General features: G+C 64.5%; 1 protein-coding gene across 1 annotated transcript; it reads right to left on the bottom strand.

Annotated features, from left to right (window-relative positions):
- Positions 1–1,205: 1,205 nt before the first annotated feature.
- On the bottom strand, positions 1,206–16,215 carry CRIP2 (cysteine rich protein 2). Its single transcript, XM_037404390.1, has 8 exons — positions 16,027–16,215; positions 6,273–6,367; positions 4,260–4,317; positions 3,642–3,782; positions 3,412–3,480; positions 2,889–2,983; positions 2,549–2,606; positions 1,206–2,398 (listed from the first exon to the last, which is right to left on the bottom strand). The coding sequence occupies exons 1-8, from the start codon at positions 16,067–16,069 to the stop codon at positions 2,331–2,333; spliced, it is 627 nt and encodes a 208-aa protein (XP_037260287.1). The 5' UTR covers positions 16,070–16,215; the 3' UTR covers positions 1,206–2,330.
- Between the last annotated feature and the right edge of the window lie 1,987 nt (positions 16,216–18,202).

Here is an 18,202-nt window from a genome sequence, read left to right on the forward strand (position 1 = left end):
TGCAACAAGAGCTGAATTCACACCAAGTGCTTTGCTAACAGCTGTGCTGGGTCCTGGATGGGTAATGGGGACCCCCACCCCAGCACCGCAGCTGCTACATGGGGCAAATTTGGCCAAGTTTGGCTGCAAGGGCCCAGCTCCCTGCCGCCAGCCAAGGGAGGAGCTGGCAGAGCGACACCGCTCTGCTTTGTGCAGCAGCCTTGTCCCCTAAAGCATTAGGGGGGTCAAGGCTCTATGGAAACCCCGCCAAAACACAAATACACATAGCCCGGTCCCAACCCGGGAACTGCGCTGCCGAGACCTCCGTGCCTGGGAAAAGGCTGGGATTGCTGCCGGGAGAGGGAACACCAGCGGCTCCTGTGCCCGCTGCCCTGCCCACGGCCCGAGCCCCGGGGACGCCGCTGCGGCTGAACGCTCCCTGCAGGCACGATGCCCGATGCCCGCTGCGTGGTGCCCGCTGCATTGCCCAGCCGCGTCCAGGCGAGGAGCAAGGCCGCGGCCGTGGTCGGCACCCAGCCCCCTTCCTCTGCACAGCGATGGAGCAGCTCCAGGGCTGATGCTGCTACAAGGATGCAAGACATTGCAGGGGTGCCAGGTCCCCGTTTTCCCCAGCAAACGGGGCCAGTGAGGTTCCTGCATCCCTGGGGCTCTCAAACAACCTGCCAGAGGGGACGAGCTGGAGCAATGGTTCCCAGAGCTGGTGTTTGCCTTGGCAGCCCCAGCCTCCATGCCTTGCTTTCCAGACACCGGGCTCCTAGGGGGAATAGCTGCGTGTCTAAACCCAGGCCTGGCAGCCGGGCTGGTACCTGGCCAGGGACACGGCAGCTCCCAGGGGTTGGCCCGTGCCGCCACGCTGCATTCCTGCCTCGCTGCCGCCACGCTAGGCTTTCCCATTGGCAGCCCTGCTCAGGCACTGTGCCTGCTCAGCAAGACCTGGCTGGGGGGAGCAGCGTCACCTGTTACCTGACATTCCACCCTGCAAAACCAGGGAGGATCCCATCCCATCCCATCCCCTACAAACCCAGGGAGGGCAACAGCCTGTGCTGCACCAAGAGCAGCTCTGGCCTCAGCAGCTCAGGATCAGCTGGGGCTCAGGCTGCTCTGCCTTGCCACAGCAGCAGGGTCCTCACCTGTCCCAGGACCGGAGGGATGCTGTGCAGCACACAGAGCTTCCCCTGCTCTTCCCAAAGCTGAGCCACACAATGTATCTCTCAAAACTTTTATTGTCAGCAAATAACAAAAGTCAGCCCTGCGGTGGGTGCAGGGAGCCCGGAGAGAGCAGGGTGCTGGCACCCCAGGGCTCACTACCCCGGCGGGTCCCCTGCACCAGCACCCTCCCCGGCCTCCTGGGCAGCAGTGGGGCTGGGGGTGCACAGGGGGGACGGGCAAGACTGGAGGGCACGTGTCATTCTCCAAAGCAAGGGGCACATTTACAACTGCTTATAAATAAACAACAACAACGAGAAACCTCTGGCTCTGGGAAGCAGGCGGGCATCCTGCCGCCAAGCCACCAGCCCAATGTGCTCTGTCTTCCGAAGGCGGGGAGCAGCCCACTCCCCCAGGGCTGCAGCCACAAGGTGCCCCTCCCCACCCCCGGCACGGGCTCTGCTGCCAACCTGGATGGGGGGACACCACCAACTGAAACCAGCCAGCAGCTGGTGCACATACAGAGATGCCCGGGGAGTGCAGGGATGGGAATGTCAGGGGGTGCCAGACCCTAGAGTCTGAGTGGCAGCTGGCCCCAGGGAGAGCGAGGGCCAGGGCATGGAGCCCGGGAAGGGTCAGGAGAAGAGCAGCACTGCCAGACGGGCCAGAGCCCTCAGGGGACTTGCACGTCCCCAGCAGTTGGTGAGGAACAGGGCTGAGTGCCCTGACCAGCAGCCCCCATCCCCAAACACAGTGGGATGCCTGCCCAGCTCCATCACCCTCCATGTGGGGGGCAGCCGGGAGCACCCTCCCGTGGTGGGGCTCCTGCCACCACCTTCCCCTGACCCTCATCCCCTCAGCTGCCACTCGCTGTCCCCTGCACATGGTGACATCTCCACACCCACCCTGCTGCCTCCCACGCTTGAGGCAGGGGGGGCTGGGGGTGGGTGCTGGGGAGGGCAGAGCACATTGGGAATCACCAGAGACACCTTCTACCTTTGCCTTTAAACACTGAAGCTTATATTAAAGACTATGATATATAACCCGGGGGGCAGGGCCATCCTGCCCGGAGTAGAGACAGCAGAGAGAGCACAGCTCCATGGCCAGCCTGGCGGGGGGCTGCTCCGGCTGCGAGCAGGTTAGTATGGGGGCACAGAGCAGGCGGCGGGGCAGGGGGACACCATCTAGGGCTGGTTCTTCGCCTCGGGGTCTTTGTCATAGATGTAGCTTCCCACAGCTCCGGTGTTGACGCCTGCACGGAGGGAGACACAGGAAGGTGAGGACCCAGGTTGAGAGGTGGTGGGTTCCAGGGAGATGTCCCCTCTGGGTGGTGGCAGCGTCGAGAGCAGCAGCCCAGGTGGGGCGTGTGCCCCTGGAGCAGCTCCCCACCCCAAGCACTCACCTTTTGGCCCGAAAAGGATCCCATAGCAGGGCTTGTGGCAGTATGGCTGTCCATCATGCTGCACGGGGCAAAGAGAGAAGCACATCACACGGGGCAGGGGTCCGGGGAGAAGCCAGTCCCTAGGACAGATCCCCCTGGCTGGGCAGCTCTCCGGCTCACCCCCTGCAGACTCCCCAGCACCTCCAGTGCCCCCCCAGGCTGCAGCAGCTGCCTCCGCCAGCCTCGCCCTGCCCTCTTCCAAAGGCAAGGGCTGCCCAGCCAGCACGGCACGGCTCAACCATGCCCCGCTGGCACCCCCCACGTGTGCTACCCGGGGCTCCCAGGGCTGGGACATCCTCACCTCAGCGTGGCCCCCCGGGGTCAGTGTCTTGCTGCAGCGCTCACAGCGTAGGCAGGGACGGTGCCAGTCCTTCCCCAGCGAAGTCACCTTCTCGGCTAGAGCGGGGACAAGGAGTGAGGGTCACACCAGCCCCCCTGCACAGATGCCAAGGGGGAGCATGTCCCATGGGGCCATCACCTCTACAGACAAAATCCCAAGACAGCCCCGTGCATCCCAGGCTCCCGCATCTCTCCCACCACCTCCGCTGCCTCCCAGGTGACAGAGGTTGGCCGAGGACAGCTATTAAGCCCAGCCACCCACCTGGGAGGTGACAGCAGGGGACAAAATACAGATGAAGCCTTTTCCAAGAGCACCCATCGCTGCAGGCTCCTTGGGGACATCTCTCTGTGCCCCCAACCCCATCTCTGAGCCATCCCCCCCACTCCCCCACCTCCACGTGCCCCCAGGGGTCCTGCATGGAGCCCCAGCACCACAGGGCCGTGCCACCCCGGGGCAGGCACCCACTGCCTGCTGGTCACCTTACCGAAGTAGACTCTCTTGCCACAGCGTGGGCACATGTTGGGCTCCCCGGTGAAGGTGGTGACGCTGGAAGCTGGAAGGAGAGAGGGCAGGGGTGTGGGAAGTGGGGTGACACCTCAGCCAGGACACATGTGTGCAGAGGAACCCCCACTCGAACCCTGTACCCCACACCATCACCAAACACGGTGGTTCTGGCAGAGGGGGCCAGGCTGCCCGTCCAGCCCTGCCCCTCACCTTTGCTGGGTCCCTTGGGTGGCGCGGCATTCACCTTCCTCTCCTCTACCTTCACCGGGTGCTCGATGGGCCCCGGAGCAGTCTGCCCCTCGATCTGCGGCTTCTCATAGATGTAGGACCCGGCACCACCGATGTTCACCCCTGCAATGGGGCAGAGAGGGTCTGTGATAGCCTGGGAGCACTCAGGGTCTCCATCCTCTCCCCAGCCCCCCTGCCCCACTGCACCCAGCCCCACTGAGCCATGGGGCCACTGCGGGCACTGCTGCACCTCGGCCCTGGCTTGCGACGTCCTGACTCAGGCTTTCTCCAACCTCATCTGAGATAGGAGAGTGACTCCACCTTCTGTCTGAATGGGAATTTTGTATTAAATATTTAAAAAAAAAAAAAAAGAAAAAAAGAAAAAAGACAACTATTTGGAACGGATCCTTCCCTCCTCTCCCTCTGCACAAGGGGTGGCAGGGTTGGGATGGCAAAGTGCTGGCTGGATGCTCAGCCCATGCTAGGCTGGCTCCTGGGGTGCTTTCAGGGCCGTGGCTCCCTGCCAGCAGGGATGGGGAGACCTGACCCCTCCTGCAGCCCTGGGCATGGCTGCACAGGCACCGGGGGGCATGGACGTACCTTTGGGACCGAACAGTGTGGCATAGCAGGGCTTGTGGCAGAAGGGCTTCCCGTCGTGCTGGGGAGAGAGGGGATTGTTAGGATGCTGAGCAGCAACAACTGCTCCCTTGGGATCTCTTCCATCCCCGCTGGTGTTCAGACACCACCATGGCCATGCCTACACCGCAAAATGCACCCAGCCTGCAGGTCTGCCAGCGACAGCCTAACCCAACCCGAGCACTCAAGGATTTTACTGGCATCAGATGCTCCAGCTGTTCTGCACATGCCATACCATGGGACTGGAGCACTAGCACCTTCGGCAGTTCAGTCGAGAGGCATCCCCCAGTCCCAGCCAGGCAGTGGGCCACCGGGACCCAGTAAGGCATCGCTTTGCCCATCAAGCATCCCTGCGCGGTCAGGCCGTCAGGCGCACAGAGCACTGTGGCTTCCCCGAGCTGAGCCTCCCCCTTGCCTCGGCCTGAGATCAGAGGCCCCGTGTGGGCTCCGGTCCCAGCCCAGCCACTATCGGCCCCGCTATCGGCTGGGGGCAATTATCGCAGGAAGGCACGAAGCGGGCGATAAGCCCTGGAGGTCCCATAGCCATTTCTCACGGGCCAGTGGGAACAGAGTCCAGGAGACAAGAGCGAGCATTTGTGGCTGGGGCAGGGGGCCAGCGGGGCTGCCACACACACTGCCCTGTGTGGAAAACCCACCGAGACCCCACCTCAGGCACGAACCCACCCCATTGCCTGCTCGGCTCTGATCAGCATCTCAGCCCTGCTTCATGCCCCAAGCTCCCACTCTCCAACCCCTCTGCTGCAAGGCAAGGGCACCTTGCCCAAAACGGGCCGGGCAGGCGCTGGCAGAAGCGATGTCCCTTCCCTCGCCGCCCTGAGCGTTGCCGTGCCGAAGGCGAGGGCTGGGGGTCAAGGCTGGGGGAGCGGGCAGGCTCCGGGCGGGCAGCAGGCGGCTGCAGAACATCGCAAGGCATAAATGTCAGTATGCTCACAGCGTTACCATGCTGGAGGGGAGGGTAAACATTTAGTCGGTCTCCCCGCGACACCTTTCCAACCCAGCTGGACACGCTGGCTTTGAAAGGAGGGAGAAAATGCAGGGAAGGGCCAAATTCTGCTGTTGGCACAGTCGGTGGGGGCTTGGCTGCCGTCCCCCACGGGAGCAGAATCTGGCCTTATATGGAGAAGCAGCAAATCCCCCAGGCTTAACCCAGCCCGAAGCACAGATGCACCCGTGCAACCCCATCCCCGCCGGCAGGACAGGCCCCACTCCCCTCATGGGTTGGTGGCAACCAGCACGGCTGTCCCTGCCGCCGCCACCCGCTCCCCAGCTGTGCCGCCTGCTAACAGCGCGCTAAAGAGCTGGTGACACTCTGGCATGACAGGCACTGTGCAAAACCCAGGGCACCGGGTGTCACACTGGGGCACTGCACAAGAAAAACACAGTTGCTCTCCAGCCCAAGCACCTGCCACCACCACCGGCACAGCACCTTTGTGCTCCCAAGTGCTGGGCAGCCGTAGTGCCATCGCACTCCAGCGCAAGCCCCAGGGCACCGAAAGCACCGATGCTGAGACAGCACCACCACGGCAACCCGCTCATCCCGAGATTCTTGGTGGTTTTAACCACATTCCAGTACAGGCTCTTGGCACCTGCATGCCTTGAAAGCCAGCACGATGCCCAAACAAGCCTGCCTGGTGCACGAAGCTGCTTCAAGCGCTTGCCGTGCAGGCTGCCTGGGAGCTCGCACCAGGGTGGCATGGCTGGGGCACCACACGTGGTGCCAGCACCACTCTGTGGCTTGCCCAGGACTGTGCATGGGAGCTCTGGAGCAGCAGCATTTGAAGCCGCAGTGTATGCTCCTGGGCTTGTGTGCCCCAGGGACAGCCCATCCGCATGGCATCGGGTACCTGCCCCAGCCCAGTTCCTGGGATCCCCCGTCCCTGGGGTGTTGGAGAGCCCACCAGGCCACCCTGCCCAGCAGCAGGGCTCCCCGCCACCACCCGCCCCGGTGGCTCTTACCTCGGCGTGCCCACCCGGGGTCAGAGTCTTGTTGCAGCGCTCACACTTCAGGCAGAACTTGTGCCAGTCCTTGCCCAGGGAGGACACCTTCTCGGCTGCCGGGAACACAAGAGAGGGGTGAGCAACTGCCCAGCACCTGCTAAAGCCCCTGGGGAAGCCAAGCTCTGGGCACCACGGGGGGCTGCACTCATCGGCACGCTGGCAAATCAGCCACGCTGCGGGGACCACCCTGCTTGAAGCCCACGGGCTCCCCAGGGCCATTCTATGGGCGCAGCCCCCCCACCCTCTGCCCACCCTCAGCACCAGCCTTGCCACTGCAGACACCCTTTCCCACGCGCCACTCCAGCAACGGTAGCATTTTCCTTTCTACTCCCTGCATCTATTTTTTACCACCACGTTACCCAGCATGACCCTGCTCCCATTCAAATATTTGGCGTTACCATGCCCACCCCACCCGTTTAGTCATGCCTCCCACACGCACACCAGCCTCCTGGGCTCCCCGGGGAGCCTCGGCCGCTTCCAGCCCTCAGCTGGTGCTGCTCCCAGGGCACCCGCCTGCCTCCAGCCGGGAGGATGGGATGGCAGGCAGCCTCCGCTGTCACCAAGGATGGATGTTTGGAAAACACCTGTCTCTTGGCGTGCGGGTGCTCCCCCCTCGCCCCCAGCCCAGAAGCAGGCACGAGGTGCAGATGGGTACACAGGCACCAGCCTTGCATTGCCCTGGAGTGCCACAAACCTGCAGAGCAACTCGTTGCTGGCACAGAAAACAGTTTCAAAGCGCCAATGGGCAAATTCAAGGAAGGAAAATGCTTTAAGACCGGTTACATGAATGCGCCTCCTCCAGCTGGCCCCGAGCTGTTCTTCCCCAGGAGCACTCCAGGAGGTGGCACACGCTGCCAGTCCTCATCCTGCATCCCCAGCCTTGCTCCATCCCCCCTCCCTCCCAGCTTCTGGGGTGACGGGCGCTGCCCCGTGCCCCCCACCAATTCTCCTTCGCCCTCCCTCTTCTTGCACATGTGCGGAGACAGCTGGAAAACAGCACGATCCCGTTAAAGCCACCATAAAACTAAATCAGAAGAGCCAAATAAAATATTTAACAAGCAAATAAAAGCACAGCCGGAGCCTGGCCCTGCTCTACAAGACCTCCTCTGCAACGGCGGGGTTCCCAGCCCTTTGTCCCTCGAGGACCTCAGCAAATATCACCTGTTCCCATCAGGTCAAGATGGGGGTCAAGAGCTCCCCATGGGCTGCTCCTGGCTTCCAGAGCCGCCCTCCTCCCAAGGCAAACAGCTGCGTCAGGGGCACACCACAGGGCCAAGATAAGCCAGAACAACTGCCATCACCAGCCAAAAAAAATCAACCCTGGTGCAAAGCATGGTGGTCGGTGGCAGAGGAGGGCAGCGCGAGGGGGCAGAGCAGGAGCCATCACCTCGGGGTGGCAGGGGAGACCCCCGAGAGCATCCCCAGGCAGGCACATGGGAGATGGCCTTGGGGGACCAGCATCAGCTGGAAGCAGCTCTGAGTTGACCTCCCAGGGATGCCACACACAAGCCCAGGCTGCTGGACCAAACCCCAGGTGGGAGCAGGTGGCCGGGTGCCCCGCCACAGCCGAGGGTCTGTGCCTGCCTGCTCAAAGCTGCCAGGGCAAATCTCTGCCAGCCCCCAAGCCGGGGGGCTCGTGCTTCCCCGGCCCCCTGCAGCAGGCAGGGAAGGGCCCGGGGCTGGATCCTGCCTTCCCCTTCGTCTGCAGCCCTCAGCTGCCCCCGGGGGCAGAGGATCAGCCCCAGGGCACACAGCCCCCAGCCCTGCAAGCTGTCCCCAAAAGCGAGGGGGACACTGAGGTCCCAGCACCCCCCTGCCTTGGGGCTGTTGCAGGAGCCCTGCATCCTCGCGGCCCTCCCCGGCACCAACGGGTGCCTCCTTGGGTGACCAAGGAGGGAAACGGAGCGTGATGGGCTGAAAGCTGAGCCAGGGGCTCCGGGCCAAAGAGCCACTCGGCTTTGTCACAGCGGATGCGCAGCCAGGGCAGGCTGTGCTGTGGCCGCATCACCCCCAGCTCCTGCTGCTGTTGCAGCCCCGGGTACAGAGCAAGGAGGAAACTCCCGGCGGATGCTTTCCGGAGGCCATCGCAATTCCAGCCGGCCACAGCCCACACCAGCTCCTTCCCGCCCCCGCCAGACAAGATGCCTTCCCAGCGTCCCCCCCCCCGCCCCGTAATATTTCAGGCAGCTGTGAATCCCTGCTGCGCCCTGATGAATGCACACCCCCCTGCCAACGCACCCCCAGGCCACACAGAACAAGGGGGACCTCACTGGCACCCGCAGCCCCTGGCAGGGGACAGGGCAGGAGGAAGGAGGTGGCCCGGTGCCCAGTCCTGCTGCCAGGGCATGGGGACAGCCCGGGAACCGCGGGGGTTGCCCTTTGCCTGGGGTGGAAATGCTACGCAGAAGCTGGCCAGGCACCCTCTGGCTGCAAACAAGGGCACCTGGGGGACACGGCTAGAGCCGGCGCAGCCAGGACGGCTTTCCAGGCAGCATTGTTCTTCGTGCGGAGCGGAGGAAGCAGCCTGGAGCCACCCCAGCCTATTTCCAGGGCAGCGGCGTCCCGCACATGGTCGCACTGCCCCATAAATCACTGCGGAGGGAAAACAGCGGCGCCCAGATTTCCTGTCACCCGGCCACATCTGCACCACCCTTGCATCAGCTCTGGAGGAAAAGTCTCCGGCCATGCCCTCCCACCGCTGCGAAGACCCCCAGGCAGCTGCTGTGGGGAGCCCTGCTCCACACCCCCTGGCTCCACGGGGACGCCCCTCTATCAGCGCTGCAAAAGCAGCCTGGGGCCAGGCAGTGCCCGGGCTCCATCCAGCTCTGCGCAGGGAGCACGGGACGGCATGGGACTCCAGCGGGGCTTTGCTCAGCCAGGCATCACACTGCACCCAGCCTCCACCACCGACAGGGATGGGCAGCACCTGTGTCCTCTCAGCATCAACCCAAGCGCATACACGTCCTGCCCCGCTGCTGCATCCCGCACCTACACGCTCAGCCCTGTGGCACAACGTTCCCTCAAGCCCACTAAATTTAAACCAGCCGTGCAGCGCCCCTGGGAAGGGCAGGGTTGAGGGTACTCGCCTCCAGGAACTCTGCCAAAGGTGCATGCCTTGGGGTTTGCCGGCCCTGGGTCACCCACCTTGCCGCGGGTGGGCACCGGGTGCCCATCGATAATAAACCTCCCCCCTATGGCAAACAGCCCCGCGGAGGAGCACGGCTGGGTAGGGGGCCGGCTGCAGTACCTAGCCGTGGGGTAAATGTGCACCATGCAGAGGTGCAGCCCGCACCAGCCAAGGACACCACCACAGCTGGGGAAAATCAGAGGCCAGGAGCAGGCAAGCACCCGAGGGGGCTGCTGTGGCAGCCTGCTCCCTGCGGCAGCCCCACCCTGGAGACAATGAAGCTCATCCCTTAATTATCTGCCGTGCCTGGGCAAGGCAGCTGGAGCAGGCAGCAGGTGGGTGCATCTTTTTGGGGTGGGAAGGGAGCATCCCTCCGCCCAGCCTCAGTGCCGGGGGCCGCGACAAGCTGGCTCCAGGCCCTCACGCAGGTATTTCCACAGCCTGATGTCAGCGCTGCTTCCAGCCAGAGGCTTATTCAGCAAAAGCAACCGAAGCTGCAGCCGCGTCTCTGTAAAGGGCTGGGCTGTTGCCCCATCCACCCCACGGCAGCCCTGGGAGGACATGGGGAAGGGCTGACAAAGCCCAGTCTGGCAATAAAGATGCCAAATCCCCACGGGAATGCAGCAACCGGCATCCCTGGAGAAGAGGGATGCTGTCAGACCCACCGCAGATGCACTTCAAAGCAGTTACAGGCACAAAGGAACGAGGAAGAGAGATCAGCACAGGGAAAGGAGCCTGGTGAATGGCTGGAAACAAAGCTGCTAGCCCAGGTAGCCGGCAGCCTCCTCCTCTCCCCAGTCCCTCTCAGTGTGGTTGGGAGATGGAAAAGGCAGAGGGATGGCTTGAGGACCTCCTGCCATGCGGCCAGCCACTGCCCTGGTCCGCCAGGAAGGGTCTGCGCTGCCTTCCCACATCCCCCACCCCGTCCCCTCCTGCCTCCCCGAGCACAGCCAGGCAGCTCCTCTCCCCATCACACAGCCGCTGCCGACAGTTATGCCGCACCGTGATTTTGCGGCCAAGACGTGGATATCCAGCTCCCCCACAGCAAGGCGAGGCAAGCCCTCCGGCCCCGAATCGCTTGCTTCTGGGCTCCCTCCAAGTGTGCAACAAAGCCAGCTCGGTACGGACTCACCGGGGTGGGGGGGACAAGGAACACCCCAGGTGAGGGGTCCTGCTTCCAGCCAAGCAGAGAGGCGAGGTCTTACCCAGGACCCCAGCCGCCCCCCCCCCCTGAGCTGAGCCACTTGGGCGCCCCAGCGCGTGGCATGGCTCCTGCACACCCACCGCTCCCTGCCTCGCTGCCGACAAAACCTCACCTCCTGCAGGCACTCTCCTGGTCCTGAGCCTTCCACCTCCTGCTCTGGCTTACAGGGCCAGGGCAGCCTCCAGCAAGAGTCGCTCTCCATTTCCCACCCGCCTGCTGTACTCCATCAAGCAGCATCCGCACGGGATGCATCCCTCCAGCTCTGAGGCCAGGCAGCTCGACCGTGGCTCTGCTGGGAGAGGATCAGCAGTGGGTTTTGCCAGGCATTGCATTCAGCCAGGGCTGAGGCCAAGAAATCAGCTGCTCACTCGCGCGACGCAGACCCACATGTGAGGCGCTGCAGGCAGGAGCCCCAGCCAGCAGCAAGAATCCAAGCAGCCGGAGGTCCCCCTCGCCCCGCCGCACAGCGAGGGGCAGAGCAGCCAGCCAAGAGCCAGGGCACGGCTGGCACAGGCAAAACCCCTCCCTGCGGAATCGCTGGTCCCAAGCACGGTGTCCCTCCTGTGTGCTGAGATACCATCTCCGGTGGGCAGCGCCAGGAGGATGAGACAGTTTCCTGGCCCGTGTCAGTAACAGCCGGACTCAGAGACATGCCGGAGCAGCCAAGCCTGTCTAAAGTGCCCCTCCATCACCACAGCATCTCACACACCCCCCACACACCCCTGCTGGCTCCCCACAGCTGTGGGGCACAACCAGCTCCAGGCAGGGTTTGGCCCCAGGACTGTGGGCAGCACAGTGTGAACAGAGACAGCGGCGGGAGAGGATGCTCGGGACCTCCCTGGGGGCCACAGCACCAGCACACCCACCGGGAAGCACCTGGCAGGCTGGTGGGAGAGGTCTCCCCATCCCTGTGCCAGGACCTGCCCCCCACCGTCACCTCCCTGGGTGCTGCAGGGCCCCCCAGCCCACTGGCAGGAGTGATGGGCACCACTACCCTCCGCAGCCAAAAGCGGCACCATGGCACACGCTCCAAGCTCTGTATCTGATTGCAACATCACAGTGACAGATTTTTCCATTACCTCTCGCTCAGGCGTTCCTGCTCTGCCTTTCCTTTCCAGTCCCACCACCTCTCCCCATCCCTGTGCTCCTGCCAGGGACAGGGAGGGAGGACGGGAACACAAGGAGCTCTGCCCAAGACCTACCTGGCACCCAAGACGTGGGTGCAAAGCTCCATAAACCAGACGCCAAACTGAGTCACTCAGGACCAGCTGAGCTTACCGAGAGCTGCCCCAGCCCCAGGGCTCTGGCCCCAGCACCGCTTCCCGCAGGCTGCCAGCCCAGGGAGGGCAGGGCACTCAGGCTGGCCAGCACAAACCCCTGGCACAACCACTGCAGGCACATTCCTGCAGATCCCAGTGTCCCACAGCAGCTGAGCCCCAGCTCCCCACAAGGCAGGCCACCGCCCATGAACACGCACACAAGGTGCTGGCCCTGCACCGTGCCGGAGCCCCAGCAAGCTCCAGCAAAGCGTGCACTTCCCAGTGCGCAAAAGCAAGGGGACCGAGACATCACACCGTCCCGTCCTGCCCTCCCGCAGATCATTTTCTATAGCTCATGCTCTTTTCCTGAGGGAAAAGCTAATGCTAATCAGCCCGTCCTTCAACTTCCCACAGAGGCATCCCCGCCCCGGCAGGGCCCTGCGCGGGGAGCAGGGAACTAGTGCATCCTTAGTTACTGCTCTGCAAGGTGCACATGCTGCGCCAGCAGCTGCCCCGAGACATGGGAGCAGGCGGTTACCCCAGGAGCCCAGCCAGGCTCCGTGCTGCTGAGCCGACTGCTTCACCGGCTGGGCTTGAAGAGCCGCTTCCTTTGTTAGGGACGGCCATAAGCGAAATAAAGCTCCCCTGCCCCTCCTGCCTGGCCGCTGACAGGCCACTGTCCCCCCCAGCGCTGATGCGGTGCCTGAAGCCAAGGACAGCGGTTACTTATTAATTGAAGAGCCCTGCAGAGGGCATTTCCACAGGGCTGGCCCACCAGCGGGCAGAGCACCCCACACCTCGCTGCACCCCGTGTCTTGCTGCACCCCTCTCCTCCGGCAGTGTGACAGCGGGGCCAGGCACCTGTGCGGGCCCCTCTGAGCGCCCTGGGCTTGGATCCTCCTTGCTTCCGAGCTGGATGTGTCCATGTCCTTAGTCCCCCGCTGGCACTCCACCGGTGAACTGTCCCCACAGAGCAGCTCTGCACCACTGGGACAAGCCCTGGGGCTACTGGGTGACTCCCACGTGCTTTTAGGATGCCCCTTCCCAAACAAACAGCACAGCAGCCGGCCCCAAGACACCCCTGCAGGTGCAGAGAGCTCCCCAAAAGCCACCCGCTGGCAGACCCTGCTGCACGTGCGCTTGCTGCATCCCCAAGGCTTTCGCCCGCCTCGTGCTTGGGATGGGAAAACAGGAAACCCCCCACTGCCACGATCCCCCGCAGTTCCCTGGGAAGAGAGGACAGGAGGCGGAAAGGCTTGGCCAGGGCTCCCAAGGACCCTGCAAAACTCATTTAAGGCTAGGGGTGCAAAAGGGAGCTGGGGAAACGCGCGGCTGTTTGGCTTCAGGCGACTCTGGTCCCTCCGGTGCTTCCTGCCTAAAGAGACAGCCCAGCCCCAGCCCCCAGCCCCAGCCCCCAGCCACCTGCCAGCGCAGGATGGGAAGCAGCCCCGGCAGCTGCCGGCAGCACTGCTCCTCTGGTTAAACATTCACTCCATCCCTCCAGCCTCCCTGAAGCAGGGAAGTTAGCCCCAGCCACTCCTGGAAACAATGTCACAGACCTCAGCCTGATTTTTTTTTTTTTTTTTTTAAAAAAAAAAAAAAAAAAAGCCAGAAAACTATTTTTATATTTCCCTGTGCTTTTTAAAGGAAAAAAGCTCATTCTGTAGCTCAGGAAACACCCACATCCTCCTGACTGCGCAGGGAGGAGCCCGCTGGATTTTTCCAGGGAGCATGAAGCAACAGGCAGGCTGGAAATGAGTTTTCCATCGGTACCCACGATTGTTGGCGTTGGTCAGCCGCTCCGGCACTGTGCGGGGCCCGGAACGGGACGCGGTGGCATTTCTCACACATGACCCACAGCTGCAATCCCAGGCATTTGAGAAATTATAGTTGCCAGCGTCCATTCAGCACAAGCGAGGAGCACTCCCGAACAAGCGGGGCTTTATGAATCACCACCCGTTAAGCTTTGGGCCAGCAGAGGAATTCACAAACGTTACCGAACTCCAGGCACAGTGTTCCCATCGCCTTCCCACCAAACCACATGGTCCATCGGGAGGAAACCCCAGGAGCCATGTCCCGGAAAGAGGGCTCAGAGGTTGCATCCAGTTTCTATCCATTAAATAAACGGACCTGGGTTTATTCTGCCAGAGCCTGGGTGGTTCCTCAAGGAAAAAAAGCTCAAGGCTGGAGCGTGTCCTTGCTGATGCCTATCTCAGCTCCAAGCACAGAGAAGTTTCTGGCTTGGTCCCGTTCTGACTTATCCCCCCAGTCTCTCTCAGGGGCAGTGGGGGCCACAGGGACCCTGCGGGGATCATGTGATGGGGGCTGCTGCTCCCCGGCTGCCGGGCACCTGTCCCCTCCCTGCCTGCCAGGCAAGCATCCCCGGGGCAGACGGACGGGGAAGCCAAGGCGCAGCAGAGACCTGGTCACAGACATGGACACCTACAGAAACGTGCCTGGGGGGAGAGAGCTGGCACGCAGCTGGGGGAACCGGGTACAGCACTGCTCCCCCCAGGTGATATCCCCGAGAGACCCCTAAGTCCCCCAGCACATGGGGAGAAAGAAAGAGCATGGGCACTGCACTGGGGGCTGGCATGTCACCTCCTGGCATAGCCTGGCCCCTGCCAGCAGCGAGGAGGTGGTCCTGGAGCCCGGCCCCAGCCCCCTGCACAGGGCAGGCTTGTCCCTGAGCGAGAGAAGCAGCTTCCTGACCCCAGGCCAGTGCCCAGCCAGCTGGGCGGACACACTATTTTCTGCTTAAAAAGGAAAAGATTCACACAAGGAAAGACATCCGAGCCCTTCCCACCCCCGCACAAATAGGTTTATTTAAAGGAGGGAGACAGAAAAAATTCCTATTTCTCTGTGTTTACTTGGAGATGGCCAGAAAGGAATGAAAGCAACAATGCCTCAAACGCTCGGGCACCATCAAGACCCTTTGGTATTTCCCTGCCAAACAAACGTGCCGAGGCAGCCGGGGCTGGACCCTGGAGCCCTGGAGGGAGACGGGCAAGGAGGGGTGCAGGTGGGCAGCGCTGGGCCAGGCCAGCTGGACTCCATGGCCAGCAGATGCCAGGGGGCAGCTCGGGCTGGAGAGCTGGATCCATCCCTAGCGCCACGCCGAGCCTGCAGGGCAGCCCGGGGGATGCCCACCCCGGGGCCAGGGGGGGAAGCGAGCCGGGGTAGGCTCCCCGTGGAGCGGCGGCGAGGCATCAAGGCATCAGCCCTCGCTCCCACCTCCGCTCCCGGCATTTTCTGCCAGCCGGGCGGCAGCGCTCGGCCCGGGATGCCCGACGGGAGCCGCCCCAGCCCTGGTTCCCAGCGATCCTGACCAGCCACAGCCCCGAGCCGGGCCCTCGGAGACCTGCAGGGACTCGCTGCCGCCCGGGGCCGGCCCGGGCACGCCAGCCCGGCCCGCTGAGCCCGGCCGCGGCTGGGGAAGCCCCACGGAGAGCCCGGCCCGGCGCGGCGCCCCGGGCGCCCACCCGCGGCACGGCGGGAGCGGGGCCGGCAGGGAACGGCCGCGAACCCCGGGGGGAAGGTGCTGCCTGCACCTGCCCCCCCTGCTCCCCCCACAGGGACCCCCCCGCGCACGGGAGCCCCCTCGCCCATGCCGGAGAGGCCGGGCTCCCCCATGACCCAAGCCAGCAGGTACACGGGGACACGAGCCCCCCCCCCCAGCACCCAAGCAGCGGGCACACCCCCAACCCTCCTCGCCCCCCCCTTCACCTCCTCGGCTCGGGGGGCAGGGGAGGGTGCTCCCGACCCCCCCGCTACCCCCACCCCTGCCCCCCGACCCAGCGCCAGCCGGCAGCATCCCTCAGCACTGCCCGGGGGTGGGGGGCCGGGGGGGCAGCAAAGGGGCCGCGGCCGCTGCGAGGGGGGGGCCCGGGGGCAGAGCAGCGGCTGCCGGGCAGGTGTCTGGGTGCTGGCGGCGCCCCGGCACCGCGGAGGAGAAGAGGGCCCGGAGATGCAGCGGGGCCGGGATGGGGACCGGGAACAGGGCGGGGGGCCAGGGATGTACGCCGGCTCGGGGAGGGGGCACCCGGGGCAGGGCGGGGGTCCCAGGGATGCGCCCCGGCTCGGGGAGAGGGATGCGGGGCTGGACCCCGAGGATGCGCTCACCGAAGTACACGGTCTTGTCGCACTTGGGGCACTTGGATGCCATGGCAGGAGAGGAGAGCGGAGCGGAGCGGAACCGAGCCGAGCCGAGCTGTGCCGCGCCGAGCCGCGAGCCGCGCGTCCCGCTCCGCCCGGCCCCCGCCCACTGGCCCCGCCGCCGCCCGGGGGGGGCCGGGGCGGGGCCCGCGGAGCGTCTGCCTGGCTCGGCTCGGCTCGGCTCGGCTCGGCTCGGCTCGGACCCGGGCGCGGCAGGTGAACGGTCCGAGCCGGCAGAGTCCCCTCCCGCGCCAAACGTCCCTTCCCCTGTCCCCCATCTCCCAAAGTGTGCAAGTGCTCACGATTCCCCTTTCCTGGGGGGCAGAGGGGGGTAAATAATAATTAAAAAAAATATATTGAAAATTAACAAGGTTTCAACCAAGCAACATGACCTGTGGGATTGTACCAGCTCTGTGCCCCCCCCGCCTGTCCCGGTGAGCCCTGCAGCCCTGCAGGCCGGCACCCATTGCCACAGCCCCCCCCGAGCCCAGGCGAGAGATGGGGCGAGCACAGGAGCTGCTGCCCCCCCGTTTAGGGACACCCCAGGCACGCTTAGTCCCCTCCTCTAGGGACAGGGGTGCCCTTGGGGTGGGGGGTGGGTGGGGGGGATGCTTTCAAACTGCACAGACAGCTGGGCTGGCCACAGAGATGGTGTGTGTGGCTGCAGGGGGGTGCCCAGCTGGTGGCTGTGGCCTTTGGGGTGACAGGGTGGTGGCTGAGGAAGCCCAGTGCTGTCTGAGACACCCCCCCCCGCTGTGCCCTGTCAGCAGCCCCCCCCTCCCGAGCCTGGTCCCACACTTGCAGCCACCACCACACAGGGCTGGCGCGGTGGGACGGTGCCCAGGTGGGGTGGGGGGCGCAGGGGCGGGCAGCGGGCGCAGGGGGGGCAGCAGCCCCCCGCCCCGGGAAGCACCGTGCCTGTGCCGGGTATTCTTAGACACATTTTTTCCGGATGGGGTAACTGAGAAACCCAGATTAAGTAGCCGGGATGACAGGCCTGATACGGGAGACCCTGGGGGGGACGACGAGGGTGAGAGGCCCGGGGGGAGCAGGGAGCGGTGACGGCTGGCCGGGGACAGAGCAGGGCACGGCTCGCGGTGGCCCTGCTGGCACAGTGTGGCACACAGGGCATGGCACCACGGGCAGCGCTGCCCACCACAGGCACGCCGTGGCGAGTTGGGGGTGCCGGTCCCACGGCTGGCCCCAGCGGAGGGGCTCGGTCACCCCCATCCCAGCTGTGGGGTGAGCGGCCGTGCTCGCTGCCCCGGCACCCTCAGCCCTTCCCCGCTGTAACCCTGCTCCGGCCGCGCAGGCCGCCTCGCCAGGCCCAGCAGCACCGTTCCTGGCGCCATTTTGTTCCGTTTCCATGGAAACGCCCGTGTCAGGGATCCCTCCAGCTGCCGCCGCTGCCAGGGATGCTCAGGGAGCCACGAAGCCATGCTGAGGCGGGAGTGCTGGCTGCGTCCACCCTAAAGCGTACCGCATGGTGGGGTCCAGACCCCCCTACACCAGGGAAAGCCCCTCGGTGCTCCAGTGGCCAGATCCTGCACCACGGGGCTGCTGGGGACAGCAGGTGCCTGGGAGGAGGGTACTGGGGGGGGTGCGGCGGGGCCTGTGGCTGGGGTGCTATGGGGGCTGCACCCCTGCACCCCCACACTGCAGGCTTGACCCAGGTGTTGGTAAACACGAAATCTGCTGCTCCGGCGAGGCGAGCGAGGCCATTGCATTATTCATCAGCCAGCAGCCCGGCACTCCGCCGCCATTGTCATATAATTCCGCCTTTCTCTGCCGGCAGCTGGTGCGGCTGTGAGCGCCCAGCCGGCGCTTCCCTGGGAAGGGAACACAGGGCTGTGGGGTGGGACGGGGTGACCCCGGCCAGCGAGTGCCCGGGGCCGGATGGGATGGTGATGCTTCACAGCGGGTTCCTCCATCGGCTGCACACCCTGCCGTGTCGCAAGGACCCAGGCGTCGCCGTCACTCCACGCTCAGCTGCTGTCACAACAATGTGGGGCTTTGTGGCCTGCGAGGTCCCTGCGCAGTGCAGGTGGCAGCGGTGCCCCCCGGGTGCTCAAGCCCCCCACGGCCCCATGGAGGGGTGCTGAGCCCTGCATGCCCTGCCACGGAGCCAGTGTGCCCGGGCTGG

This window comes from Falco rusticolus, chromosome 11 (assembly GCF_015220075.1).
Source record: "Falco rusticolus isolate bFalRus1 chromosome 11, bFalRus1.pri, whole genome shotgun sequence".
Lineage (NCBI taxonomy): Eukaryota > Metazoa > Chordata > Aves > Falconiformes > Falconidae > Falco > Falco rusticolus.